The 22111-nt window shown below is 43.6% G+C and overlaps 1 protein-coding gene across 4 annotated transcripts in view; it reads right to left on the minus strand.

Moving 5' to 3' along the window:
* Positions 1-22111, minus strand: part of LOC133469427 (ankyrin repeat and fibronectin type-III domain-containing protein 1) — a 136107-nt gene that overhangs the window by 39223 nt on the left and 74773 nt on the right. For 2 of the 4 annotated variants that reach the window (XM_061756475.1, XM_061756473.1), the window contains 2 exons: positions 14935-14975; positions 1820-1942 (listed from right to left, as the gene is read on the minus strand). In XM_061756475.1, coding sequence (XP_061612459.1) covers positions 1820-1942; positions 14935-14975 — 164 coding nt within the window. Of the gene's footprint in view, positions 1-1819; positions 1943-14934; positions 14976-19667; positions 19792-22111 lie in introns of those variants that run through there. The other 2 variants (XM_061756477.1, XM_061756476.1) reach the window with 2 other exon arrangements.

A 22111-nucleotide genomic window follows, 5' to 3' on the forward strand; every position in this document is an offset into this window, starting at 1 on the left:
TTTATGATGTCACAAAAAGAGCGGTCACACTCTCGTAACGCTGGCTCACCCCGGAGAAAGTCGGATTCCATCTGTATATGAGCACCCCCCCACCACCCCCACCCCACCCCGCTCGTAAATAAGCATGTCCAATCTACCACTGTGTTTCATTAAAAGCAGACCACATCAATCAGTGTGAAAACTTTAAAGGCCAGGTCTCCCTCGCTGGCAATATGGCAGAAAAAAAAAAAACAAAAAAAAAACACGGAGCTGTTAAAGAGTCAAAGACCTCACACTGCAAGTTCACTGCAACGCCTGTACGCTTAACACCACCATCCCGCTCATGGACCACACATTGATTCCCAACATGGACCCCAAGACCACACAGTGAGTCCTGTAAGGTCGACAAAAGACCTCGTACAACCCATCAGTGGGTCCTTACATGACTTTCGGGGAGAATCCGGCACCTGTACATTTTTCATGAGCCGCAAACTAACTCCTCTCACAGCAACTCTCGTCCCCATGGTGCAGTGGTGGGAGGTATAAATATTTTGTTACTGCACTGAAGCAGATTTTCAGGTAATATTACTTTCGTCCCTGTATTTACTCCTTACTTTGTCAAAATAGGTTTGTTACCTTTTTCAACCCCCGCAAATGGGGAGAACTTGATTTACAGCAGCAGATTCGGAGAAGCAAAATATTCTCCATCCATGGCTATATATAAGAGAATGGCATCTTGTGTCAGCCTAAAAATGACCAGCAACAACATTTTTTTTTTTCGTCAGTATGTGCCTATGCTTGTTGAAAAGGGGGAAACTATTCTGTGTGCAGATTTTTTCTTTTGTCATTGCCCAAAGGTATCAAAAGGGGTATTTTATATAAATGACAGTAAAAAAGTAATTTTATTTTTATACTTTAAGTAAGGAGGGGGGGGGGGGGGGGGGGAGAAAGTCTTATTTGATAAACTGGAAGTATGACCGGACAGTAGTACATTAGTAAAATGATCTCCTGTAGTACTGCAGGATGGCTCATGACAGCTCCATTACAAATAAGTCGTGCTACCAACGTAGCAGCCGTGACTAACGTCGGCTAGTCTACAGTGCTGATGCTAGCTTAGTATTGCTCGCGCAGCTATTCTGTTGAAGCTGGATATGCGTCCTTTAGCCTCCTCTTTCACACGCACCCTTCCCCATTTAAGGTCCGCATGCTGTCTTCAGTCACGTCCGCCTTTCCTCTATATAAGCAGCGTGTCGGCAGGAAATGCTCCCAGTCAGTCAAGCGGAGCGTTCATCAAAGACACACAACATTTACAGATTTTGGAACATTATAAGGCGCCCCATCCATTTTGGAGAAAATTGAAGACATTTAATTGCGCCTTATGGTTGTGAAAATACAGTACTTTTGCCAGCTCTGCCATGGTAATGAGAAACTGGAAACCACTTCGCTCCACGAATGCTAGGGCAGGAAAGTGAGGTTGTTTTCCCAATGGGAAGAGAGGCCTCAAGGAAGAGCCAAGAATACACAACAGGAAGTTCAGTGAGGATGCCAGACGAGCGTATGGCAGCATGAATGGGTCAATAAATGAGTAGAGGCCAGACAACAAGAGGGGAGACTAAGAAGGATTGATGGCGGGGATGTGAAAGCGGCCTCGCCATGGAACGCTTTCAAACTTCCTTTTTCCGGCTGGCCGCCGAGTGGAGCACAGCGAGATGGGATGGCGCAACTGGAGATGCTGGGCGCTCTCCAACCAAACACAGAACGAGACGCTGTAACAGCCGCAACAATCCTTGCCCCAGAGCAAGGAAGAAGTCGCGATGATAAAGAAGGTCTTTGCACTTACCAATCCACACTAAGGGAGCGTCGCCTGTAGGAATGTGCTCGTTCCGACGTGGTCTTTTCGACTTTGGACGGACGTTCTTTGAGGGAGAGACGATGGGTAAACTTCGAGATTCCAAATTCCGACCTTGCGAAAAAAGGGGGGGAGAAAAATCCATCAGGGAACCTGCTGATGTGTCTGTCTAGCAAGAGAACAACAGTTTTAAACAACAACGGAACAGGACAAAAATAAATAAATAAAATAAATTAATTAATTACATTTTAAAAATTGGGTTATTAGTTTATTGGTAATTTTTTGTTGAATCAATGTAAAAAAATTGCTAATTTTATGCTAAAAATTCATAACTCATTCCTGTTACTTTCATCCCGTTATCAAATGAGTAGTTTCATCCATTCATTCAGTCATCATCCGTTCCGCTTATACTCACTAGGGTCGCGGGCGTGCCGGAGCCTATCCCAGCTATCTTCGGGCGAGAGGCGGGGTACACCCTGAACTGGTCGCCAGCCAATCGCAGGGCACACATAAACAAACAACCATTCACACTCACATTCACACCTACGGGCAATTTAGAGTCTTCAATTAACCTACCCTGTGTGTTTTTGGGATGTGGGAGGAAACCGGCGCACCTGGAGAAAAGCCATGCAGGCACGGGGAGAACATGCAAACTCCACACAGGCGGGGCCAGGATTTGAACCCCGGTCCTCAGAACTGTTGAGGCTGATGTGCTAACCAGTCGTCCACCGTGGCGCCTGAATAGTTTCAGTACAAAAAAATTATGTATTTGGGGGAACACAAAAAATAATTTCAAAAAAGTTGCCAATACACATTGAGTAATTCAATGTTGGCAATATCAGACTAAAAATTTAAAAACATTTAAGTATGAGTTTTCCCTTTGAATGTAGGCCACAGACGATCAGTACCATGACAAGACGCCTCCTCACAATGCCCTGAGCTGTGAGGCGCACTATTTATTTGATTAGTCATCAACCAGGCACAAAAATCACTTGGCAAAGGGCTTTTTCATTTATGCAAATTAGGGTCTTCTATGTTTTTATTAAATTATTATTATTACATACAGTATACGGGCTGTTCGGTCCCTGTACGACCGGAGTCAGAGTTTGGTCCGCATATCCGGCAGTAAGTCGGACTCGTTCCCGGTGAGGGTTGGACTCCGCCAAGGCTGCCCTTTGTCGCCGATTCTGTTCATAACTTTTATGGACAGAATTTCTAGGCGCAGCCGAGGCGTAGAGGGGGTCCGGTTTGGTGGCCTCAGCATTGCATCTCTGCTTTTTGCAGATGATGTGGTTCTGTTGGCTTCATCAAGCCGTGACCTCCAACTCTCATTGGAGCAGTTCGCAGCCGAGTGTGAAGCGGCTGGGATGAGAATCAGCACCTCCAAATCTGAGACCATGGTCCTCAGTCGGGAAAGGGTGGCATGCCATCTCCTGGTCGGGGATGAGATCCTGCCCCAAGTGGAGGAATTCAAGTATCTTGGGGTCTTGTTCACGAGTGAGGGAAGAATGGAACGGGAGATCGACAGGCGGATCGGTGCAGCGTCTGCAGTGATGCGGACTTTGTATCGGTCCGTTGTGGTAAAGAAAGAGCTAAGCCGAAAGCCGAAGCTCTCAATTTACCGGTCGATCTTCGTTGCTACCCTCACCTATGGTCATGAGCTGTGGGTCGTGACCGAAAGAACAAGATCCCGGATACAAGCGGCCGAAATGAGTTTCCTCCGCAGGGTGTCCGGGCTCTCCCTTAGAGATAGGGTGAGAAGCTCGGTCATCCGGGAGGATCTCAGAGTAGAGCCGCTACTCCTCCGCATTGAGAGGAGCCAGATGAGGTGGCTGGGGCATCTGATTCGGATGCCTCCTGGACGCCTCCCTGGTGAGGTGTTCCGGGCATGTCCCACCGGGAGGAGACCCCGGGGACGACCCAGGACGCGCTGGAGAGACTACATCCTTCGGCTGGCCTGGGAACGCCTCGGGATCCCCCCGGAAGAGCTGGATGAAGTGGCTGGGGAGAGGGTAGTCTGGGCGTCCCTGCTGAAGCTACTGCCCCTGCGACCCGACCCGGATAAGCGGTAGAGAATGGATGGATGGACATACAGTATATGCTGATGTTATGGCAATGCATTCTACTCCATTTGGTCTTAAATGTATATTTTTATTTTATTGAGCCATTTCGCCTTACCAAATACTACAGCTTGATTTACTGCTGAGGCATTCAGGAACAGCTCAAATGCTTCGTTTTGTTCTTGTTCTCAGTAAAAAACAAATTGCAAACAAGAAAACAGACAGCCTGAAAAAGCAATAAAGTTGGACATTATTGATGACAAAAATGTAACCAAGACAGTCAAGAAAGTCAGTACCGCAGATTCATGTAAAGTACTAAAACATATTTTAACGGCAAATTATTCAATCAATGTGAAATATTATTGTCAGACACCCATAGTTTTGAAATATATTTCCCATGAAGTTACTAAACACTGCAACAATGCCAAAGTTCCCAGAGGACACATGAGGTTGCAGGGAGAGTCGTAGACCGTGTCTCGTATTTTCCAAATCATTTTAACAGGGGGGAGAGAAAAAAAACCAATCACAAATACATGTTAATCTAATTGACTTGGTTGCCAATGTTCCAGTTTGACTTTGAGCAGAAAATTTAAGTAAACAAACTTTTTATCCGGTGCGCATACTCCATGTTGTGTTTCTCCATCTAACAACCACCAAGTATTAAGTAAGGCGGCTATTCACCGTACTTGTTCAAAATAGCACTTTTCCAAACTTTAAACCATTAGTTAAGGATTCAGTACTTTCCCCTTATGAATAAAACAAAAACAAACAAAAAAAAAACTGAAAGCTTTCTGACTGAACTGGCTATGTTGGAGTCTAAGGTTTCTCAAAAATAACTCTAAAATGAAAGGAATATTTTCATATTCATGCTTTAGCTAAGTTTTGTGCAATCACTTAAAGTCCTTCTAAAGTAAAAATGTCTTGTAAATTTGACAGACAAGAGTGTTACTAAGAACTCTGCCAAATGTTAATGATAAAAAAAAATTATATAAAGTATTTAAGTATATAAAATGAGGCTTCAAAATCTTGAAAAATCTAAATCTTGAATGCAGTGGCCCCTCCTTGAGCAGTCACCTTATCGTGGTGGAGGGGTTTGTGTGTCCCAATGATCCTAGGAGCTAAGTTATCTGGGGCTTTATGCCCCTGGGAGGGTCACCCATGGCAAACAGGTCCTAGGTGAGGGACCAGACAAAGCACGGCTTAAAGACCCCTTATGATGACGACAAACAATGGACTCAGTTTTCCCTTGCCCGGACACGGGTCACCGGCGCCCCCCTCTGGAGCCAGGCCTGGAGGTGGGTGGCCGGGCCTGCACCCATTGGGTCGGGCCGGGCACAGCCCGAAACGGTAACGTGGATCCCCCTTCCCATGGGCTCGCCACCTGTGGGAGGGGCCATAGGGGTCGGGTGCTGTGCGAGCTGGGCGGTGGCCGAAGGCGGGGACCTTGGCGATCCGATCCCCAGCTACAGAAGCTGGCTATAGGGACGTGGAATGTCACCTCTCCGGCAGGGAAGGAGCCCGAGCTGGTGTGCGAGGTCGAGAAGTTCCGATATAATCGGACTCGCCTCCACACACAGCTTTGGCAATGGTACCAGTCCTCTTGAGAGGGGTTCGACTCTCTTCCGCTCTGGAGTTGCCCATGGTGAGAGGCGCCGAGCAGGTGTGGGTATAGTTATTGCCGCCCGGCTCGGCGCCTGTACGTTGGGGTTCACCCCGGTGGACGAGAGGGTAGCCTCCCTCCACCTTCGGGTGACTGTTGCTTGTGCCTATGCACCAAACAGCAGTTCAGAGTACCCACCCTTCTTGGAGTCGTTGGAGGGGGTGCTGGAGATTACATCGTTCTGCTGGGGGACTTCAATGCTCACTTGGACAATGACAGTGAGACCTGGAAGGGCGTGATTGGGAGGAACACCCCCCCCCTCACGATCAGAACCTGAGCAGTGTTCTGTTTTTGGACTTCTGTGCTCATCATGGATTGTCCACAACGAACACCATGTTCAAGCATAAGGGTGTTCACACGTGCACTTGGCACCAGGACACCATAGGTCGCAGTTCGATGATCAACTTTCTGGTCATGTCATCGGATTTGCGGCCGCATGTCTTGGACACTCAGGTGAAGAGAGGGGCGGATGGGTACCGGCCAGCCAAGTGGAACGCAGCTTTGGTGGTGACTGAAGCAAAAACCCGGGTATGGGAGGAGTTCGGTGAGGCCATGGAGAAAGACTTCCGGACGGCTTCGAGGAAATTCTGGTCCACCATCCGGCATCTCAGGATGCCTATACCCACTACACTGTGTATAGTGGGTATAGGGTGCTGCTGACCTCGACTCGGGACGTTGTGAGTCGGTGGGGAGAATACTTCGAAGACCTCCTCAATTCCACAGACACGCCTTCCCATGAGGAAGCAGAGTCTGGGTTCTCTGAGGCAGGCTTTCCTATCTCTGGGGTTGAGGTCACCGAGGTGGTTAAAAAGCTCCTCGGTGGCAAGGCCCCGGGTGTGGCTGAGATTCGCCCAGAGTTCCGAAAGGCTCTGGATGTTATCGGGCTGTCCTGGTTGACACGCCTTTGCAACATCGCGTGGACATCGGGGACAGTGCCTCTGGATTGGCAGACTGGGGTGGTGGTCCCCCTTTTTAAGGAGGGGGACCGGAGGGTGTGTTCCAACTACAGGAGGGTCCGTCGGAAAGTCGAATCTCAGATCCAGGAGGAGCAGTGTGGTTTTCGTCCTGGCCGTGGAACAGTGGACCAGCTCTGCACCCTCAGCAGGGTCCTTGAGGGTGCATGGGAGTTCGCCCAACCAGTCTACACGTGTTTTGTGGACTTGAAGAAGGCGTTGGACCGTGTCCCTCGGGGAGTCCTGTGGGGGGTGCTTCGGGAATATGGGGTACCAAACCCCCTGATACGGGCTGTTCGGTCCCTGTAAGACCGGAGTCAGAGTTTGGTCCGCATATCCGGCTTTAAGTCGGACTCGTTCCCGGTGAGGGTTGTACTCCGCCAAGGCTGCCCTTTGTCACCGATTCTGTTCATAACCTTTATGGACAGAATTTCAAGGCGCAGCCAAGGCGTGGAGGGGGTCCGGTTTGGTGGCCTCACTATTGCATCTCTGCTTTTTCCAGATGATGTGGTTCCGTTGGCTTCATCAAGCCGTGATCTCCAACTCTCACTGGAGCAGTTCACAGCAGAGTGTGAAGCTGCTGGGATGAGAATCAACACCTCCAAATCTGAGACCATGGTTCTCCATGTCGGGGATGAGATCCTGCCCCAAGTGGAGGAGTTCAAGTATCTTGGGTTCTTGTTCACAAGTGAGGGAAGAATGGAACGGGAGATTGGTGCAGCATCTGCAGTGATGCAGACTTTGTATCGGTCTGTTGTGGTAAAGAAGGAGCTAAGCCGAAAGGCGAAGCTCTCAATTTACCGGTCGATCTACGTTCCTACCCTCACCTATGGTCACAAGCTGTGGGTCCCTGCTAAAGCTACTGCCCCGGCGACCCGACCTCGGATAAGCGGTAGAAAATGGATGGATGGATGAATGCAGTGGGTGTGAAACCACAGCATGCTGAAAAATGGACGCTACTTCATCTAACATCTTTCTTAAACCTCCGGTGGCTGGAATATATCCCATCAGGTTGCCGTGGTGAGAGGCGCCAGCCACTAGCTAGCTCGCGAGCTAACCGGGGATTCTTCTTGGCCGGCGGACAGGTAGCGGGCTCGTCGGCGGCATCACCTCCTCGCTTGGGAATTTAAGTAACGATAATGCGCTATTCTGTGGTATCCAGGGAAGATGCATTTTCTGGGGGGGTAGGCATAGCTAGCCATTTAACTGCACGTTATAGTGGTATCAATGGGCCGAGTAATGACTAACTTGCAATTGCGCTTAATAGTCACTGATGCAAACAAAGGTGCGCGAGTTCTTATGTAGTGGGGGAGGGAGGACTCATACTGGATGCCAAAGTCTGTCAGTATTTTTCAGTCTTTCCACGTTTTTTCCCACAATTATTTTCAAACACACAATGTATTTAGAAACAAACCTCTGAATTCACTCCACAAGATTTTCAACTAAATCCTCCTGAGAATATGCTTCAAACATACACTACCACCTGTTTCTGTATAAAGATGTTGCAAGGAGCAGCTTTCTCAGTGAAGTGACCTCATAGGAAGGCTTATCTGTTTGAGCAACCCCCTTCCAAAACTCACTGCTTTCTTTCCCACTCCCTCTCCGACTGACCCTGTGCCAGCGTCTCCAAAGACTCGGTCGACCTCAAAGACAAAGACGCATATTTTCCAGTATGACTCACATAAATGAGGTGTGGGATTTTCATCAGATAGCAAAGGAATCCCTAATTGATGGTATTAAGGCTGGACTCCTCCTTCAAGGGCTTTTTAATTAAATTAGTCGCAGTGGGCAGTGCATGCCAGCTACTGCCGTCCATTCACGCTAATGCCCCTTGACAGCAACAGTGGTTTAAAAAAACACAAATTATAAAGAAGAGCGATTAGTTTGTCTTGTCAATGGTTATCATTAATACTTGTCTTGGCTTCCAGTTGGCTAGATGATTGGCTCGTGGCCATCTGTTGTATTAAGAGTGCTGGTAATACTTCAAACAAACATTCGGATCAAACACATGACAATAGGACGATGGCTTCAATGGCACCAGAATATATAGGATCACCACTACAAACACAGGGTGGCAGCGGGCATACTGTAAATGAGGGCTTTAGGGGAAAACGGGACATGTGAAGCAGGTGGGTCGGGGATCTGCCGGCAACTGGCTGCCTGGGAGCCTCAACCCTGGCACCGGCCCAAGCAGCTGTCCCTGGCCAACGTCCTGGCAGCAAGAAGTGCGTAGTGATGCAATCGCCTTGGAGGAGGAAGACGATACACAAATCCAGTCCTCCTACCATTCAAACCTTTTATACAAACTGATGGCTACATACACTTAGGAATTGGCCGCTTACTGGTTTCATGGTGGACCGCAGTTTTAAAAGGTCACGCTTGACTTTTGCCCTTCTCAAAAAATTTGACAACTTTTGTGATTTTGTTCGTGTATTTGGGTATAGGATCTGCAAACTCTGCTTACAAAGAGTTCCAATATATTATCACGTTGACAAGAGCGCCACCCGTCACTCTTTGAAAAATTCAAGGTAATGTTAACATATTACTATAACGCGGTCTTGAAATGAATGTTTGCAACAAGCTATGAGAGTTAGCGTGTCTACAGTTAGTGAAATAAATATGGCAGACTCGCTACCAAGGCAATTAACTACAGTAGTTAACTAGTATGGCTGACATGACTTCGTTTCTGCTCTAACGTTACTTCACAAAGCAGAGAAGTAGCTACTCATTTTCTGAAAAATAGGTACTTTTAATGTTGCACTACATTTTGATTTGAATTGAAAAAATGAAATCGTTTATATTATTTTTACGTGTTCAATAAATTTGTTGTGATTTCCACAAACATTTATAAATAATCCATATTAGAGCTGTAATTGCAATACTGTGAAAATGTAATATTTTTGTTCACGGATATCATCATGCCGTCAGAATCTAATAAGCACTTTCACTTGAACGCGCAATGCTGCGTGAATATCACTTGGTGTTTGTTGCTTTCTTGGCCTATCATATCAGTTGCTTTCAGTGTGAAAATAACTTGGAAAGGAAACTCATGACTTTATAAACATTATTACAGTCATGTAAGTATTTGGACAGTAATGATTTTGCCAGTTTGACAACAATATGCTGTTAACCTGTTGGGAATTAAAGTTATTTTACGTAGAGAACATAAATTTTCAGGAGCTCAAAAACATTTTGACATTTGATATATTTGTAAAAAATAACCAGAATTTGTAAAATTCGGGTGGAAATAAATCAGTCTATGAGTGCTTGAAGCCTGGAGGTCATGGACAAAATTCTGAGTTTCCTCCCCAGAGATGCTTTTTCCTGGCCTTTACTTACTGCTTTTTTTGTGACTAGTGTTGCCTTCCCTTTTGTCTTTAATAAGTGAAACTTATTGCTGCTCTATTGGTTTGAAGGTCACTGACATGGCCACTTCTGTGTTACATTTAAATGTGAAATAGTGGAATGGGCAGGAAACCTATAGCACCATTTGCCCAAAAAAAAGAAAAAAGAAAAGAAAAAAAGAAAACACTATGGATTATGTCAGAAAGAGGATTTATTATATATCCGATAATCCTATGCAAACTTGATCAGAATTGACCAATCCATAAAGTGGCAAACCAACGTTGGTTAATAAGATTGAAGACTTTGCTGGTACACTGCATTGGGAACTCGTTGCGCAATGACTCACCAAAATCTTTCTGTGTTTATAAGGTTGTAATACTGCCACCTACAGGACTGGAGAGGAATGGTATCACCTGGAAATTCATTATTTTAATTGTTTTCAATTTTCTTAGTCTGTGATCTACTGAATGTACAGCTTCCCTTTGAAATACCGTTTTCTTGTTCTGTGTCACTTTCCCTGTCTGTAATTTTGTAAAGGCAGCAATTAAATCAGGCTCGAACGTATTCACCGAGCTCCCACTCACAACACACAAAGGCATCAACAGTGGACTCTGACCAAGCTTTATCCTCACTAACCCAGTTTCCTTGAGAACGTGTGGCAATGGAGAAAAATAGTGCACCAGAGAGAACGGTGTCGTAACTAATGTTGAGTTTATACAGTGTTACCCTCATTGTGGCTTCCTTCTGAATATATGAATATGAATTAACAAACTCTGTTCTGCCGGGTCTTCCAAAATCTGGATGAATGTTCACTGTATGCTTTTAAAAGGCATTCTCATTTATCGAAAGGCTAGAACCACCTAAACAGCTTCTAAGACTATACAAAGAGTTTACTGTTTAGAAACTAATTCCAGTGAAAAGAATCTGAAGCTACATATATAACTTATCCGCGCTATGTGCTCCGTCTGATTGCTCCTAACCACTGATCTTATTTCATATTTTTAAGGGACACCATAATAAATTATAAGGATAGACAAATACCTGACCTCGTTTCAGCAATTATGGTCAATGGCTGTAGACCTAAAACAACAAGTTTGGAAAGGAGGAAAAACAAAGCTTCATTGCCAATATAACTGGAATACGCCAGAAAGAATGGAGGCGCCCATCAGTCGAACTGTGTTAAATGCAACCGATGCTCATACATGCACACACGCACGCACGCACACACGCACACACGCACACACGCACACACACACACACACACACACACACACACACGCTTACAAAAACAAAGTTCAATTCAGGAACATAACCCTCAATACGTTTCATTAGGCCCACAAAAAGCCTTTCAGTGGTCCAATCATAAAAGACAGCAGCCAGGCTATGAACATTGCTAATTAAAACTGCTCAAAGAAAGCCTTGTTTTCCACATGCCATACCCATCCAAAGCTAAATGTTTCTCCCACCCCCCACGCCCTTCCTTGGATTGACTTTGCACCATTAGAGCGCACTGATATGCTCTTAAACTAACACAATGAGCATCTCGCCTGAGGAGTGTGAAGTGTGTGTTGCATTACGTTTTATCAATGTTAATCTGTGTTTGAAATAATGAGGCAAGAATCCATTCATTGTCCAATTTCCAAAAGGAGTGGGGTAAAATGCTATACTATTTTGTTGGTAGACTCAGTGGTTAGGGGTTCAAGCGTGTTGTTATCCGGCTCTGCTTTTATTTTAAAGACCTGACCTTACCGGCTACAGGATGTTTACGTCAATGATGCTCGGGTGTTGTCGTTTTGCAAACATGATGTGGCTGTCCCAGCGGCAAGCACTTTCATCAGATCAATATCAATTTCTTCTTTTCTGCGTGTAAGCAATGTTGTCTCAATTGCTTCAAAACACAAATCCTCAGCAATCAGACACATTTATTACATAGCCCATCCGTATTCTAAACAGTCTCCTCTTTGATATTTTCTTCTCAATATTTTCCACGGACTCGTACCAAACAAAATTTTTCAGGGATTCAAAAATGAGGAAAGAATTCAATGCCCCCCCCCACCCCCGTCTTTGGTTGGGCTCCATGTAATGGTTGGATTTTGATACCGTTCCCTGTGAGTTCCACACTGCCTTTCATGTGCAGCATCAGGCTGACTCAACACCAAGATACATACAGTACACGTGATGGATCTGCAGCAAATTCTAATTCAAATAAGATGACAAATACATGGAAGCCAGCGGGTTATCAGAAACGGTAGCTTAGAGAATTGTAGCACTCAGAGTGCAAGGGCAAAACCTTATCGTTCCACTCTGCTATGGTTAGGTGGGTTGAGATAATAACCTGGATGTAATTTGGAGGAAAATGGTTGGGAGTAATATAATAGTTATCACAGCGGTGTGAACCCCTGCAGAACATGCTGCAGAATTCTATAATGTAATACCAGCACAGAGACATGATACAATGAACACTTATTATCCAAGATAAACTCAAAATATTTCCGAGAAACCCCAGCACATGCCATCAAATTGTAACACCACCAAATTGCATTGCGGAATTGCCACAAAAATCTCCAGCTGGCCTCTTCTCCAACCCAAAAAAGCTGATAAAACCTTGTGGAGGCTTGCGTTTAACTATGTGTTGTGTCCAGGCATTGCTGCGGAGTGTTTACGGACTTCTGGCTGGCTGGTGAGATGCAGAGTTAAATGTCGTCGCAATTTGCAATGAATGTGCTGTAATTTAATGTCTGAATAGTTTAAGTGGGTCTCCTTGTGGATTTTGACGCCTGTCTCTCGTCTGAGCCAGCTCTCTTTTAAAAAGATTGGCCCGAAGAAGGTGGACCCTCCTCTGGTATTATGATTTTGGTCTTGAAAAAGCCTAAAAGAGAAACACACAGGGCACCCCTGCACTACCCCGTCTAGCCACAATTGAGGACGGCGTCAAGATTCCAATCAGTCGAGCCAGCAGACTGTGGGGATAAGTGTACGTGTTTTGCATTTCACGTGAGGTCCAAAGGGCTCTCTTAAGGACAGAACATTTAGGGGAATCCAGTTACAATTTAAACAGCTAATTCACAGGGAAAGCTTGGGTTTTGGCATAAAATGTCTTTCTTGTTTTCAGCCGGGAAAGACATTACCTTTTCTATTTCTGCCAAAAACGGCCTGAACATTACTTGTCTTTCTCCAAGTTCAAAAGTGTGACGTATGGTCCAGTGTCTTACAATAAACACACAGACATTTTGGGGCTTACGTATCGAAGAGGGAATGTCTCTGCACGTTACTACTAATGGTCTTCCTAACGCTAAGAGCAGGAGGAGATTACATCATCCTGCACATTTCCAATCTTACAACTCCATGGAGCGTGACGAGAAAGAGAGCTCCAACACTGGGAACTTCAGAGGACACGGGGAAGAACAGAAACATGGCTCCTGATAACCTTGGTCCGTAAGATTTATGAAGGTGAAGAACAAAGCTGCAGTCATAACCTCGTGAGGCAGCCGGATTTGTGAGAAGACAATAGTTGTGCAATTTTTACAAGCTTCAATCTGATAAGGTATAGAATGGTTGGACCAAATCGATGGAAGCAGTTTTATCAGAACTTGAGCTTATTTATGAAGGAAAGAAGACTTTTCTTGTTGGAAAAGATGTTATTAAGTCTTGACTGACACTGACTGGTTAGCTTTACTCTTCTAATAATTCCATGAAAGATGACAGAACAACATCATGACCCTAAAGCTTGGCGTGCACTGTGGAGTTAAGCCCATTTTTAATGGACAATTGCGATTCGTCAGACTGAATTTCGCATCGGGGCGGTCGAGTTTGTCATTCGTTTTAGCCCCTGACCGGATGTACGACTATCAGATGAATTTCTGGTGTGTGAGAACTCCCTCTCAAAAGCACAAATCTAAAAAACAGACACTATGTACATATAGTCATGGAAATAATTTTATTGTGTGTTCAAATAAGTTTATGATGTGTTTAAAAATGTGTTTTAAAAGTGTTTAAATTGCGGCAGGGTGTAATAAACTATATTTTTAAAAATTATTTTATGTGTGTGTGTGTTGTGTTGAAACCAAAGTGGAAAATGTCACACGTCATCTCACTTTCTGGACTCTCTACGTTGTTCATTGCATTGCAACACTACTACTACTACTACTACTACTACTACTACTACACGCACGCACGCACACACACACACACACACACACACACACACACACACACACACACACACACACTTGGAGTTGGATTTAAGAGCGCAAGCACAAATACATGAATTATCTCCAAATAATATATCCCTCAAATAGTCAGCCGGCAGCAGACTCCTCAGGCCCGCTGAGCTAGCGTCCTTTTCTACCACCATTACCACGTTTGTAATAAATCATCAATGTGTACACTGGAAATATAAATATCTTTCCAGTTGAATTTGCCTTGGATTGGCCCACTGGGGAACTACTTACACTAATAGGATGAGAGTCGTCTATATGACTCTACAATTATTTCTACTGGTTTGATTTTTATTGATTTGAGTATTTTAACCTGATTGTTATTGCTTTTATTGTCTTCCCATTTCTGTTACTTGTAACAAATGTCAGTAGGAGGTATTTCAAAATGTCGAACTTCTAAATGATCATCGCGCTTCTTTCCCAAGCTGGTACAATAAGCACTTATAGTAAGTGAAACTGAATCGAATAGTCAAAATTGACCTCTATATATTATGTTGTAATAATTTCCACCGATGTGTCTATTCATTTGTTTTTGTGATAAAGAGACTTTATTGCCAACCAGTATAACATATATATTTAATATTATTGATATATGTGTTATAAAGTTATTTATGATTTTCTGCATATTTTGAATACACTGACTTTTACATTTTATTTTAATAATACACTTATTCCACTTTTTAATTTGTGAGTGAATATAAGTGTAACTGTTGATCATCTTTTTGTACAGCATAGCATGACAGTAAAGGTCTGAATTTTTAAGTTTGGCTGATTGCGACAAAACAAAACAGTGATTTGATTTGTCATTTGCAAATGTACATTTACTCATTACTAAAATATTACTCCACACAGACAAATAACTAGTACTCACTTCTTGTGTTGATTCTCCTTGCGATCAACCGAGCCCAGACTCTGTAAATAAGCACAAAATAAACATTAGAATCAGGAAGTTCTGGGTTGTATTTTCTCAATTGCTCTAAATAGCTGGATTTGTGGTATAGAACTGTAGAGAAGAGGGCATGTAACAGCAGATGTACAACAAAAGTGCTTTAAAGATGTCATATTAATCTATTATTATCATTCAGGTATTATTTTTGGACTAGAGTGTGAATATGTGAGCATTGGCTGAATTGCTAATCAACCAATGAATGCATGTTTCGAAGAGCAAAAGGTGGTGCACTTGTGAAAATTCATGACGCCTCCTGTTCTGGACTTTTATTACGGTGCTAAAATGTAAGAACCAATTACATGGTTCATGAAGCTGTCTGCAATGAAAAATCAGACACGATTTTCTCAAGCATGTTTTGTGCTGAAGACGTCAAGATAATGTTTTTTTTTTTTAAGAATTTCTCTGGTGACAGAGTTGAGTGAGCTACAATAACACGGACACAAAGGAAAAAAACAAAACAAGAAATACAACTCGCCAGCTTTGCTCAATGGAGTTCTAGAGGGCATTCCTTCAGTAAAGACAGCTTGCCAACACACAGTAACACAAACATACACCGCCATACAAAAAGGTGCGGATAAACGCATACTTTCCCCTTGCTGTCATCATCTTCTGGAGGTTTATAGTTCTCAGATGGGACACACGCTGAGATGGACGAGATTGAAGTGTGCATATATACACGCACACCTACACATCGACACACACATAACTGGCCTGAGGCTGAAGACACTTATGGAGCAAAATTCTTTCACCGCTTGGGATTTTTATCATGCCGCAGTGCTGTGATCCATGACTAGTCACATCCCTGAGTGATGGATCCATTATTGCCACTTTACAAAACAAGCCTCATTCAAGAAGGACAATTTATTAAAAGACAACACACGAGGGCTGCAGCTATCGAACATTTTTAGAATCAAGTATTCTGCCCCTCAATCAATCAAATAAAAAAATATTTTGATCATTCTAACAACATGCATGTGTATTATTTTTGTCCATATGGGGGTCGTCATCCTCACGTTCTACTGTTGTATCTGTGACTTTAAAAGGCTGGGAATGGCCTGATCTCAAACTTGTCTTCTACACACTTCTGTCCAGGGTGTAGTCCACCTACTGCCCAAAACATTCTTACATAACTTTGTGGGTATTATATTTTGTTTGTAGAATACAGTGGTGCCTTGGGATAGGAGTGACCGGACTTCAGATTTTTTTTTTTTTTTTTTTTTTTTAGATAAAAACTGTCATTCTGCAATTATTTTGCTATGACTTTCCTCAATGATAAAGTTTATAGCCAGGGATGAATCAGGTTTGTCCTATCTCATCTCTTAGTTATGCTGGCGTAGGCCTAGACTGCCAGGGGATCTCCCTTGACCCACCAAACCTGTTCTTCTCTTCTCTCGAGTTCTCACCATCCATCTAGTACGTTACTAACCTGTTTTATCGTCATTGTTTCTAGAATCGTGGGACTATTTCTGTTGTTGATATGACTGTTGTTGTGCCCATTGTTCTCCCGTCTCATCCCCCAGCTGCTCAACCCCTCCATCCAGTTTTCCCTCTCTTTCTACGCTCAGTCTCTCTACTCAATCTCTCAGACAGACTGTCTCCCCACAGAGCCTGGGTTCTGTTCGAGGTTACTTGCTTTGAGGGATTTTTTTTCCTTTGCCTCTGTCGCCACGTACTTGCACGTGGCGTTCAGTTGGTTTTCTTGTATACAGTAAATATAGATCATATATAAGCAGTATGGTTTTTGACTTGCTCGAATTATAAAGCATTTGAATGGGTGTATGATAAATACAATTTAACTGACTTGACTTTTTCGACCATAGTTGCTGGTTGAGTCACGCAATGGAGAAACAAACAACAAACAAAGAAAATAAATTAATAAATGACAGTCATAATCAATACGATTTGGTATGTTTCCTCAATAGCTTCATCCTCTGTAATTGTATCTCTTGAGTATTGTATCTGATCCATTAGTGAAAAGCTACTAGTTCACAAACGCCAGGGCTTTGTTACACCCGCATAGTTACAAAGTCCAACAAGCTTTCAACATGACACTTCCACTATTGAAATGTTGGTACCCTTACGTTAAAGAAATAAAACTATACACTGGTCACTTCAATATTATATATTGAAATTGACAAATAAATGTAAGTAAGGACGTCTCAATGAGACCTGTCGGTAGGTATTTTGGCCCCAGTGTCATTCTCAAGTTTGAATGGTGCCTTCTCCAGACAGCATGTTTCAGCTCCTTCCACAGCTGTTCAACAGTATTTAGATTAGCGAAGGCCACTTCAGAATAGTCCATTGTTTCGTTCTTAGCCATTCTTATCATGCTGGAGCGACCATGACCTGCACCTGAGACCAAGTTTATGACACTAGGTAGCACATTTTTTCATGAGATTGCCTTGATAGTCTTGAGATTTTATTGTACCCTGCAGAGATTCAGAACACTCTGTGCCTGATGTAGCAAAGTAGCCTCAGAACAGAAAAGAGGCTCACACAATGTTAGTGTTCTGTTTTTTGTTTTTTGTTTCTTTTTGTTATGTTTCAGTTTTGCGGCTCTTGTCTGTATCAGTTTTGTCTCATCTCTCCAAAAAGGATGTGCTCCTTACTCCTTCTTGTTTGTCAAATCCCGGGCTTGTCAGTTTTAAGTTATTTTAGTGGCCACTGTTTATTTTCTTTAAAAGAAGAAGCAACAGCATTTTTTAATGGGGGTGTTATCCAATATTTGGAAAAAAAGGACACTTCAGATGGAAACAAGCAGAAGGGTGTGGAGTTTCCCTTTGATGTGACAGCCACCAAATCAAACCAGACCCTTTCACGAGTTGAAAACAAATAGCAGAATCTTAAAATTAACTTTAAAATGCATCAGCAGTTAGAAGAAGGAGGCCACAATAGATTGTTATTTGCTCCCTCTTATGTGTTCCAGTTAAAACGAGCGGGAGTACGTTGAACTCACTGCAGACCTTTGCAAGAGGACTGGCTTACTCCAACGTAAAGTGCATTATGGCAATCCAGCCGAGGTTTGATGAAGGCATGGCTTACTGTTGCTGTGTAAAAAAAAAAGGCTTCACCTTTGCCAGCTGTCAGAGGTAGAAAAAAGCTGGACTTAACTGCTGCACCAATTTGCCGATCCAATTTAAAATTTAAAAAAGTGTGAGACTGTTGGCTTCATAGAGTGCGCCAATGAGCCCAGTGAAACGGAAAAAAAACAAAAGATGGACACAAACAGATCACAGAGCAATAGTGAGCCACTGCAGCTATTAAGTATGGAGACAAACCAAAACTTTAAATTTCAACGGAGCGCCACTGTTAAGGCATCAAACAAAATCAATCAGTGTTGTGTTCTATGCTTTTAATGCGATTAGCACAATAGCGTTTAGATCAATAAGTGGCTTCCCCAACTGACGCTTGTAACTGTGCAGTGACTCCTGTTTATGTGTAAAGCGTACGTCTGCATATGGCTGTCGGCCTCCCAGTGGGGACAGGATATGTCATACAGAGTGGTTGACCTTACACCTTCCAGCTCCCCCACTGTGCCCACAGATTGTGCCACTCATCCAGAAGGGATGACGGCAGGTGCTTGTCCTTCATTTGAAAGGCAGGAGGATTATTTTCTGCCTGCATTAATTGAAAGCATTTTTAAAAAAATATTTTAAATATATACACAGTGCTGAACGAACTGAAAAAAAAAATCAATATGAACAGACCATGACTTATGCCTATAAAATTATAACATGGTGATTTATATACATATACGTGCTGATTGAGAATCACATATAGGCAGGGTACTGTTATTTGCTTTTGACCTCTCCACTATCTATGCAATGGTGGAAAAACACCAAATCCACAGGCAAATGACATGTCCAACAGAATACCCAAGCGCTTGGCAGCAGCTCACCGTATATTGGCAAGATATTCCATACTGTATTTACATTTAGATTGCAGGCTGCTGGAGTGCACTTAGTGAATGCATGATCAAATGACCTTTAATTGGAACTTCAGCATTAACAAGCCTCTAAAAAGGACCAATGAAAGAGGTTTCCCTTGCTCAAAAACAAAATAAATGATGAAAGACTCATACAATTGAATACATTGGATGTTGGAGTACACTTGTGGAATCCCTAATTGAAGAATAGTTCCTTCAGCGTAGGCTGCATGCCTAAAAATAAATCAATTAGAAAAGGGAGGCTACAATTCTTATCTGTACATGCTGTACATTGAAAAGTGAGGATACTTCACAGTTAATTAACAACAAAAGACTGTCAGAAGGCACCTGCCGGCTTAACAGACATTGTAGTCAGCTACGTTAATGTGCCATTTCAATTAGATATACAGAGAGATTACAAAATCACTTAACTGAGAGATTGCTGCTACTAGTGAGCTAGAATACTCACTTAGTGCACATAAATTCAACCGAATGCAATCATAGCCGTTAGTTTATTCACACGTGGCAGGTAGCGAACACTTTGCATTCCCTCGCAACTGTGAAATGAGAGTGACAACACGCCGCATTCCTGCCAAATGCATCAAAAGTATCAGCTGCTTATGCACATTCTGCCTCAGAAGCAAACACAAAATCCTTAAGCAGTCACGAGCAAAAGCCATTTACAGAATACCTTTATTTTACCCACATTAATTGATGCGTGCATACATACCTGTTGAGTCCAACTCTCCCCGCCTCTTCCCTTTCAGATTTTTATTTTTTTTTGCCCCTAAAGACCTCTCAATGCTGCTCCGGTTGGCGGCTCTAATTGCGGTGCACCTGCTCAACTTCAGCCCGAGCCAACCCGTCGCATTTTCCTCCTTCCGCTCACACGGAGGTTTTGCAAAGCTCGCCTCGATGGCGGCTGCAACCGCCACTGACTTGTTGTACTTTAATTGTGGTTGCTAGGCAATAAGCTTCTACCAATTCTGCACACACTGAAAATAGGGGGAGGACAAGAGTGAGAGGAGGGGGGAACCGGAGTGAGAGAATAGGTGGTGATGAGGGGAGGAGAGTAGGAGCAAATGCTCATTATAGACACAGTAGCCATTAGAAAATGAGGGAGGGGGGGAAGAACAAATTCGGGAGTGATGCAGAAGTTGTGAAGATTTGAGGATGCACGTGTAGTGGAGACCTTTAACTAGCTGTGTTCTCATTTTTAACTTGCTTATGGAATCTGTGGCATTAAACCACTTTCAGGATTAGCCACAAAAACACTAAACAATGTGTTGTGCAAAGGTAGTTTTATATATATATAAAATCTTTTGTTCATTAAAGGGAGAAAAACATTTTGACAGTATTACGGTTAATGAACGGCAGTTTACACAGTCAGCACTAAACAAAAAAATTAGCTAATTACCTATTGTGGCTCCGTGCAACCGTTCAGTTGTGCTGACTGCGGACGGCCGTTGAAGTGGCTTATTATCTGATGACATTCATGTCGGTAGAAAAACAATCGGTTAGTTCCATGTTTCAAATTGTGAAGTCAAGTCAAATTTTGACCAATTTGTTCATGCATAGAATCATACGACTCTTGCACTAGAGCCAAATTGTTGTTTGGTGCATCCAAGAGTCCAGACGGAAACACGGTGAACCCCCATTTATCGCAGGGGATACAATCCAGATCCAACAGAAATAAATGAAAATTTGCGAGCAAAACGGGGAAATTTTTGTGTGTGTAGTTTTACCTTTTTCACATGCTTTACTTTCCCACACACTGCGCAGCAACACAGCACACAACAATGTATACAACAATACACACGGGCATGGGAACAAAGACTAAAACTGGAGCTCTGGCTCCTCTTCTTGCGCCGAAATTACGTTGCATCTCTTCCAGTAAAACTCAGTGCTGCCAGCACGGTACTACAGTGAAGGCAGGCAACTACACGTGACGGAAATGTTCAAAAGGTGAAGATGGAGGGGAGTGCCTAGAAACTGTAAAAACCCATTTTAAATGATTGCTTCAAATTGTGAATGATAAACTGCAATACAGCAGGGAACACTGTGCACAATGGACAGGAAGACTGGATGTCTGCTGTCTAAAATGTCATCGTATCAAGTTGATCCCAGGGAATTTAGATTTAAATATCGCAAGCTTATTTATGACAACTTCCTACCTCCCGTACATCCAAGCTTCAATGCACTTCTTCTTTTCCTTTCGGCTTGTCCCTTTAGGGGACGCCACAGCGCGTCATCCTTTTCCATCTTCCTCTCGAACACCAACTGCCCTCATGTCTTCCCTCACGACATCCATCAACCTTCTCTTTGGTCTTCCTCTAGATGTCTTGCCTGGCAGCTCCATCCTCATCATCCTTCTACCAATATACTCACTATTTCTCCTCTGGACGTGTCCAAACGATCGAAGTCTGCGCTCTCTAACTTTGTCTCCAAAACATCGAACCTTGGTTGTCCCTCTGATGAGCTCATTTCTAATTTTATCCAACCTGGTCACTCTGAGAGCGAACCTCAACATCTTCATTTCCACCACCTCCAGCTCTGCTTCCTGTTGTCTCTTCAGTGCCACTGTCTCTAATCCGTACATCATGGCTGGCCTCACCACTGTTTGATAAACTTTGCCCTTCATCCTAGCAGAGACTCTTCTGTCACATAACACACCTGACACTTTCCTCCACCTGTTCCAACCTGCTTGGACCCTTTTCTTCACTTCCTGACCACACTCAGCATTGCTCTGGACGGTTGACCCCAAGTATTTCAAGTCCTACACCCTTGCTATCTCTTCTCCCTGTAGCCTCACTCCCCCCCCCTCCCCTCTCATTCATGCACATATATTCTGTTTTTCTTCAGCTAATCTTCATTCCTTTGCTTTCCAGTGCATGCCTCCATCTTTCTAACTGTTCCTCCACCTGCTCCCTGCTTTCACTGCAGATCACAATGTTATCTGGAAACATCATGATTCTTGGGGATTCCAGTCTAACCTGTCTGTCAGTCTATCAATTACCACTGCAAACAGGAAGGGGCTCAGGGCTGTTCCCTGAGGCAGTCCCAAAATTAGTCTGTCACACCTACAGCACACCTCACCACTGTTCTGCTGCCCTCGTACATGCCCTGTATTATTCTAACATACTTCTCTGCCGTTCCAGACTTCCGCATGCAGTA

This window comes from Phyllopteryx taeniolatus, chromosome 19 (genome assembly GCF_024500385.1).
Source record: "Phyllopteryx taeniolatus isolate TA_2022b chromosome 19, UOR_Ptae_1.2, whole genome shotgun sequence".
Classification (NCBI taxonomy): Eukaryota; Metazoa; Chordata; class Actinopteri; order Syngnathiformes; family Syngnathidae; genus Phyllopteryx; species Phyllopteryx taeniolatus.